We start from the raw sequence: 7820 nt of genomic DNA, 5'->3' as shown, positions 1-7820 counted from the left end.
GGGTCCTTCCCACCACCCTCAAAAATTGATGGGTAACATTCCTGTCTCGTTGATGAGGAGATGAGCCCAGAGAGGGCAAGAACCCAACCTGAAGTCACACAGCAGGGTCAAACCTGGACAAGGAAGCCAGAATTGGGTGCCCCGCTCTTGCTGAGGGCCCTGGGAGTGGGGAGCCAAATGAGTCTCTCTCTCACCACCTGGACCCCTCGGTCACACCCACCTGTGTGTGCACACTGTCACCCCGCATGTGACGCCCCGACCTTGCCCAGCAGCATGAGCGCATCCACTCCACCCACTGAGACCCCGGCGCCTGACAGCCCGCCCTGTCCAACTCAGCCCACCTACAGCAACCTTGGTGAGCAGCCCAGCGTGGGGGCCCCAGGTCGGGGGGAGGGCAGGGGCAGGGCCAGGCTCCTGGGACTCTGGGATTGCCTGCCCGGAGCCACGCCGGGAAACAGGGGTCACCTGGTGCTGGATGCACGACTCTCTGCAGCCAACTTGTCCCTCCTCTCAGCGAGTTTCCTTCTCTGTAAATTGGGCGTGGCATCCTAGCCTGCAGGGCACAGGGCAGTGGGTATTATTATTATTCCCATTTTAGAGATGGCGTAATCGAGGCTGAGAGGTGGGGTCAGTGTCCATGGTCCCACACTCTGCGTGTCCTCACCCCCACCTTCTCCCCCGACAGGAGAGGTCCGTGCCCACCTGTTGCCCTCCAAGGCCTGCCGCCCCCGACCCCCTGGGTCCCACCCCACTGACCTGCATTCCCTGGCCCCACCCCTGCCCAAGAAGACCCTAACCCGGACCCAGTCTCTGCCCACCCGAGGAGCCCCGAGCCCCAGCTCCACCCGAGCAGGGCAGCCTCGGAGGCCCCTTCTGGGGTCCAACAGCATAGAGGACAGCCAGGTAGAGGCCAGGCCAGCCTGTCCCCCTGAAGAGCTGGCCTCCTTCCTCCCTGATGTCACTCGGGGCCTCTTCCACGATCTGCACCACCCAGGGACCGTGCATGCGGCACTAGCAGCCCGGCAGCTGCAGGGCCTCCGTGCCATCCATGCCCGGCTCAGTGCCCGGCTCATGGGGGGCCGCCCTGGCCCCTGGCACCCTGGCCATGGCTTCCGCCTCCTGGACAGTTCACCCTGCGTGGAGAGCGGGGACGCCCTGTACTACCGCGTGGTGCGGGTGGAGGAGGAGGCATGGCACATCCTGGCTGCCAAGGTGAGCCCCTTCCTGAAGTGCCCCCAAGTTTTCCATCTCAGGCATAACCCAGGGCTATACAACCAAGTTAGAAGACCATCGAGCTCACAAGCCGCGGCCGCTGACCCTACCCCTTTATTTTTATTTTTCACATTGCACTAGCGGCCTGCCGGGACGGGGATCTGAACCCTGGCCCTTGGTGTTGTCACCACAGCACTCTAACCACCGAGCTAACCTGCCAGCCCCTCCCATCGTGTTTCTATTACGCAGCCCAGCTCTGGTGCCTTAACCTCCTCCCCAGGTGCTCGGAACCAGCCCCCGGGGAACAGGAAACTTTGAGCCCGGCCCAACACACTCCCTGGTTTAATTTTCATTGGCCACTAACATGTGAATTAACACGGACCCTGTGCCTCTGGAGGCGAGGCCGCCAGCCCCCCACACCGAGCCCTGGGAGGACGGCTTGGGAGCCGGCCAGGACGGCTTCAGGGCAGGTAGACATGCAGGGGCAGGCTGTGCTGACTTGGGGTGCTCAGCGGTCGAGGCCCTGACGGCCCCCTCTGCCCGGCAGGTGCCCAAGCCCGGAGCTGAGGTGACCCCCCCGCGGGGCCAGGAGCTGCAGGCCTCGCTGCCCCCCCACTTCAACCTCCAGGGGCTGTGTGGCTTGGTGCCCAAGGGTGCACTGCCGGCTGCACCCTGGAGAGGCTCTGCCACGCTGGTGGCCGAGGTGCCTGAGCGCACGGTGGCCCAGTGGCTGGCGGAGGTCGGCGGACGGGGGCCGGCAGAGTTCGTGTGGGTCGTGGCCCTGCTGTTCCTGCAGCTGAGCACTGCCCTGGAGCTCCTGGAGGCACGGGGCGCGGTCCTGATGCAGCTGCGGCCCGAGAACCTGCTGCTGGCGGCACCGCGGGGATGCCAGGCTGCGAGCCCCCCACGCCTGCTGTTGGCAGACTTTGGTCGCATCCGCTGGCTGTCCCCGGGAACCCCTGGCGCCCATGCCCAGCAGCTGGGCTGCCTGCTCCGTGATATGCTCGGCCCCGCCGCGCCCTCAGCCTCACCCCTGGCCACTGGCCTGGAGCGCCTGGCGGCCCAGCTGCCCCAATTGCAGCCCACCGCGGCCCAAACGCGGGGCGCATTGCAGGCGCTGCTCTGGGGGCCTGGGCCTGAGCTGCGTTGCCACGGAACACCGCTGGGATCCTGGCTGCAGGTGCGCCGCGCACTGCTGCTCCTGCACCTGGCTGAGCGGGCCGCGGGGGGGGAGGTGCCTGGCCTGGAGGACTGGCTGTGCTGTGAATACCTGGCTGAGGCCACCGAGGCCTCGCTGAGCCATGCCCTAGCACTACTGTGGGACTGACCCCAACCAAGAGCAGACACACCTGATCCAGGGCCTGTCCAAGAGGCAGGCACCCATTCCCAGGGCTGGGGCTGGTGGCCAGTGTCTCTGTGGACATCCCCCTCCAGCAGAGAGCCCAGGAGGTCAGCAGAGTGTAGGGGTGTCGACAGCTCCTCCAAGAGTGAGGGCACTGCCTCTCCTGTATTGGGGACTTAGTCCCAGGCCTCCCCAAGAGTGCAGCTGTCCCCATCCAGGACTGGGGGCTGATGGTCGGTGCCTCCCAAGATGTGAATGGCACTTTTCTGATGCCAGGGATACCCGCTCCTGTTCTGGATGTGGATACCCCTGCCAGTCAATGTCTCTCTGAATGTGTCCTTCCAGCATAGAGACTTCTGTCTCCAAGACAGTGTGGGCGCTGTCCTTCCAGTGCTGGGATCAGAGGCATTCCTGGTCCTGGTGCACCCCCTGGTGCTGAGGGTGGCCAGTGACCCTGCAAGTGGGAATGTCCCAGTCCCTTGTCAAGAGCTGCTTGGGGCTTCCAGGGGGAGGGGAGGCTCTCTGGAACCTTAGACACCCACCCCTGCGGAGGCTGGCTTCCCTGCCACCTCCCCCACTTCCCCCGTCCCCACCCACCTGGCCGCTTCTCTGCTCCTCTGTGACACACTAAATTCTTTCTGTTTGGCTGCTGCAATCCCCCTTCCTCTAAGCAAATAAAGTTGTCCTCCTGAGCCCACTCTAGCTTCTTACTCTGCTTGGAATAAACAAAAGGCAGAGACAAGACTCATTCTGGGGCCTGAGGGAGAGAACTAGTCTTTTTTTTTTTTTTTTTTTTAAAGATGACCGGTAAGGGGATCTCAACCCTTGGCTTGGTGTTGTCAGCACCACGCTCAGCCAGGGAGCAAACCGGCCATCCCTATATAGGATCCGAACCCGTGGCCTTGGTGTTATCGGCACCACACTCTCCCGAGTGAGCCACGGGCCGGCCTGAGAACTAGTCTTTGACGTCTCTGAAATCTGGACACAGGAACCCTGAGAGTCCCCACTGCCCTTGATTGAGACCTCCTCCCTGGGGTCTCCAGTGGTACCCTCTCCATCCCATCTCCCTATGGCAGTCCTGGAGGGATGTTTCTAACTCTCAGGTATGGCCAGGTCCCGCTCCTGCTCAAACACCTGTGGCTCCCTAGCACTCACAGGGCTCCTCCAGAGGCTCTACAAGCTCTCTCAGTCCAACCCTTCACGCCACATTGTCCATCCTCGGGGGTGCCTTCTGGCTCCAGACCTTTGCCCACGTAGTGACTTCCACTGGAAACACTCTCTACTTCACACTCCTATTCATCCTCCAGTGCCCCAGGAACAATGCCCTGTCTCTGCATTGTGCTGCCCAGACAAGCTGGGAGTGTCTGTGTCCAGCTCTGTCCCCCCAGCCGACACCATGCTGGCTCAGGTGGCTGGAAATCTCACAGTGCTCCCCAAGCCTACCCTAATCCCCCAGAGCTCCTTGCCCCCCCTTGAGAGATGCCCCCTTTCTAGCCTGTTTCCCGGCCAGCACCAGGCCATCAGTCTCCGGGCAATGTTCCCAGGTATGACCGGCAGGTGGCACTGCAGCCTAGCAGACCTGCCTGCTCTGGCAGCCCTGCCCAAATGCTCCCACTTCTAGGCTTTGGCCTCAGACCTCTAACTCACCCCAGCCCACCCACAGCAGAACCCAAGTTGACCTCCGCCCCCGTACGGCCGCAGGCCTGCCCCACCTTTGCTCAGGCCGTGACCCCCACCACAGTGTTCCTGCCCCAGCAATGGTATCCCCAGGAGTGACTCATGAATAGGACCCCAGAGGGATTTGGAGGGCCCACACGGACATACACACCACCAAAGGCACACACAACCCAGCTGGAAAAGTCCCAGCCAGCCAGGCAACCTCCCAGGACCCAATGGGCTGGCGGTCAGCTCAGTAGGTTAAAGAACCATGTTGTGACACCAAGGTCAAAGTTCAAGAGTTCAGATCCCTGTACTGGCTGGCCACCAAAAAAGAGCCAACAAGGACTTAGCCAGTCTGAGGCAAAGGGTGGTGGCAGGGAAGGTGGGACCCGCCTCCACCAGGAGCTGCCCAGGGGAGAGGCGGACAAGAAAGAGGCATGGACTGGCTCCCAGAGCCCTGCAACTGCCTCATACGCCTCCCCTGACACTGGAGCTGTGACCCACCTGACCCCTGACTCCAGCTTGGGACAGGAGATGAGTGGGCAGAAAGATCAGGCCCTGGGTTCCGTTCCTGTCCAGGCCCTTCCCCTCTAAAAACCAGGAACACATGCACTTGGCTCAGGACACTGAACATTGGCTGCCACGTAAGACCCACTTCCCACCCCAGCCCCCCTCTCCCCACCCCGCCCCAGAACCCAGGGTTCCCCCTCCGTCCAGCCCGCTCCCAGGCACACCACGGAGACAGTACAGGTCTTGGAGGCATAATCACTTTTATTCAGATTTTTGAGCAACAGAAGGGTAGATTAACATCTATCTTTCCAAGATAAGAGACCTAAGACTGTTTCGAAAAGACTTCAAATAAGAAACTCCTCCTCAAAGTACAAGGATAATCTGAATCATCTTAAACCAGCAATAAAAAAGTAAAATATAAATTTTTATTTAGAATTAAAGCAAATACTTCAGTATCACAAACACAATATTAAACTTCAAGAAATATACCGCTGATTTGGAGTGAGCGTTTATTTGCACAATTACAACATGCGGACAAACCCATAAGAGCTGAGCGAGGCTGCACGCCACCCCACTGCAGGGACCACTGCAGGGACCACCGCGGGGCTCCCACCTGCCCCCGTCCCTGCGGAGGCCAGTAAGGCGGCCAAGCTGTCACGACTCCTCCTCGCCTGAAGACTCTCTCTCAAACGTGTAGGCCATGAAGCAAGCGTCGGGTCTCTTGGGGACAAGGGGATGCCCTGGTCTCACAATCTCAAAGCCCAAAAAGCTGAAGGTACGGAGCAATGCGGCTGTGGAGAAAACGCCGTTACAGCCAGTGGGTGTGTCCCCAAAGCCTGTTCTCCTGCCCCCAGGTGCCTGGACCCCAGAGGTCACTGAACTGTAACGTGCAGTGGGCACAGCAGCCCAGGGATTCCCGGCAGAGCATGGCAGGATGGAGGGGGCTCCACTGCCCACGCAAGGCTCCCCTCACCCCCGCAGAACCCCAGGTGACAGACAGCGGCGCCTACCTCTGTCCTCTCGGTTTTTGTGGAAGCAAATGAAGACGTGGTCAGCATGGAGCTGCTCCTCAGCAAACTCCAGCAGAACTGCGAAGCTGAAGCACACGCAGCCACCAATCAGCCCCTCTCGCTGGGCCCGTCCCTGGCACCTCTCCTCCCACCCAGCCTCATGCACAGTGAGCCCTGGCTCTACTACTGAAAGGTCCACACCGGGACTAGATCCTTCTCTGGGGGCAGGGCCATCCTGGGTGCTGCAGGTGTTGAGCAGCAACCCTGTCTCCACCCACCACACCATGACAACGAAGAAAGGTCCCCAGACATCACCCAGTGTGTCCCCTAGGGGGCAAGACCCTGGGAGAAGAGCTGGTGCCCACACCTATCCTTGCTCCCCTCCGGCAGCGCACCGCCTGGGATCTCGATGTACAGGCTGCTGCCGCTCAGCACTGCTCTCCAGGTGATGTGTTTGGCTTCTGTGAGCCTGGACTGGACGTTAAGAATCCTCGTCTTGTCATTAGACGTTAGTTCCTCTGTTACATTCAGCCGATTATCCTGTGAAACGAGAGCCCAATCTTGCCTTTTAGAGACCCCCACTCGCAGGACAGGACCATCCCCCCTCACCGCAAAAGTTAACACAAGGTGGCCACCGACAATTTGGAAGATCCAGAAAAGCATCAAGACCCCACCGCCTGCCCAGCAGTTAACATTAGGACCCACGGCCTGTGTGCAGGGGGCTGGGGCACAGGGGCCAGGCGGGAGCCTGCGAAGCTCCCTGCTGGCTGGGACAGGGCCTGGCTGTACAGCAGGCCATGCTCGCAGGGAACTCGGACTCCGCCCCCAGGCAGCGGAGGGTGCAGACCCCCCCCCGCCCCCCGCCCCACACGTTGGATACTTACAGAGTAAAATAAATTAGCTGAAAGATTGTGATCCCTCTGACTATTCCCTCGCCCACCTGGGATCTTCAGGGGTGGGTGAGGGACATCAGGAGCACCACTGAGGCCCCGGACCCGGGTTACTACAGCAATTGAGGGACACCCTGGAACTGAAGAACAGGGGCTGGTTAAGAGGCAGCGCCAGCACACGGCTGGCCGTGACCCCCTCCCGCAAGGGAGTCCCGGGGGACCTCCTAATCCGACAAGGCCACAGCGTTCCAGGGTCGTCAACCCTCCCCAGCCGCCTCCGAGAAGCCCCACGTTTGCGCTGGGGCTTCCCTAAGGTCAGCTCGGACCCAGAGCGCAGGAAGCGGCAGGTCCCGTCCGCGGCTGCTCAGGACGGTGCCCCCCGCCTGTGCTCGAGGGCAGAGGTCCCGCCGCCCGCCGGGTCAGGTTTCACTTCCCGATCCCAACGCAGCCCCGCGCCCGGCCGCGGCCAGCCCTGCAGCCCGGCTCCCCCTCGGAGCCAGCGCGTCCATCCGAGGACACCTCTCGTCCCTGCCACAGACCAACAAGCCACGCCCGCCGGGCCACTCGAGCCTTACGGGTGACACCGCCGCCCCGGGCTCCCGGCCCCGCGGTTGCGTCATCCGGCCGCCGCGGCCGCGCGCCCCGAACAGCTTCGCACAATCCCGAGCCGGAGGCGCCAGCAGCCATTTGCTGCGCGGCGCAGACAGGACCCGAGGTCGCCTCCATCTTGCGCGGCTCTCACCCGGGCCCCGGACGGCGGCCCCACCTCCGAGGACGCCCGCGGGGAAGTCCCCTCTTCTTGGAGAGAACGGGGGTCTTCGGGGTGCGCTGCGCAGCTTGCCCGCCGTGTCCCCAAGTGCACATTCGCGGCTCGCGGGCCCGACTGGGGCCAGCGCCCCCCTCCCCCACGCGCGCCCCAAGACCTGGCTCATCCTGCGACCCGCGACCCCCAACCCCACCCCTCCCCCAAAACCAGACTCCATCCCACGACCTCCTCTCCCACGCCCGACCCTCTCCCCGGAATCACACTCCCCTCTCCTGCGAACCCCAAATCCGACCCCCTCCTCCCCGCCCCTGGCCACAGACTCCCCGTCCCGCAACCCCCAAACCTGAGCCCTCTTCGCCCCTCCCCGAAATCGGACTCCCCTATCCTGCGACCCCCGCATCAGACCCAAGCCCCTCCACACAGTCCCCGTC

At 62.3% G+C, this 7820-nt stretch overlaps 2 protein-coding genes across 2 annotated transcripts in view; one reads left to right on the top strand and one right to left on the bottom strand.

Moving 5' to 3' along the window:
• The first annotated feature begins 273 nt into the window (after positions 1-273).
• LOC103597010 (chromosome unknown open reading frame, human C19orf35) lies at positions 274-2539 on the top strand. The gene is made up of 3 exons (XM_008580807.1): positions 274-355; positions 686-1212; positions 1760-2539. The coding sequence occupies exons 1-3, from the start codon at positions 274-276 to the stop codon at positions 2537-2539; spliced, it is 1389 nt and encodes a 462-aa protein (XP_008579029.1).
• A 2425-nt stretch (positions 2540-4964) lies between these two features.
• The window catches only part of OAZ1 (ornithine decarboxylase antizyme 1), a 3552-nt gene continuing 696 nt past the window's right edge, over positions 4965-7820 (bottom strand). Inside the window, 5 exon segments of the mRNA XM_008580806.1 lie at positions 4965-5514; positions 5734-5819; positions 6101-6273; positions 6618-6704; positions 6706-6763. Coding sequence (XP_008579028.1) covers positions 5378-5514; positions 5734-5819; positions 6101-6273; positions 6618-6704; positions 6706-6763 — 541 coding nt within the window. The 3' untranslated portion in view covers positions 4965-5377.

The sequence above is a fragment of the Galeopterus variegatus genome, unplaced genomic scaffold (assembly GCF_000696425.1).
Source record: "Galeopterus variegatus unplaced genomic scaffold, G_variegatus-3.0.2 Scaffold2165, whole genome shotgun sequence".
NCBI classification, from domain to species: domain Eukaryota; kingdom Metazoa; phylum Chordata; class Mammalia; order Dermoptera; family Cynocephalidae; genus Galeopterus; species Galeopterus variegatus.
The sequence above is the reverse complement of the archived record's forward strand: the minus strand, read 5'-3'. Positions and strand labels throughout refer to the sequence as shown.

Excerpts from the sequence above, each read along its gene's own strand:
- LOC103597010 (XM_008580807.1), top strand. The coding sequence starts at position 274 with ATGAGCGCATCCACTCCACCCACTGAGACCCCGGCGCCTGACAGCCCG. Across the intron at positions 356-685 it reads GCCCACCTACAGCAACCTTG|GAGAGGTCCGTGCCCACCTG; the intron begins GTGAGCAGCCCA and ends CTCCCCCGACAG. Across the intron at positions 1,213-1,759 it reads GGCACATCCTGGCTGCCAAG|GTGCCCAAGCCCGGAGCTGA; the intron begins GTGAGCCCCTTC and ends TCTGCCCGGCAG.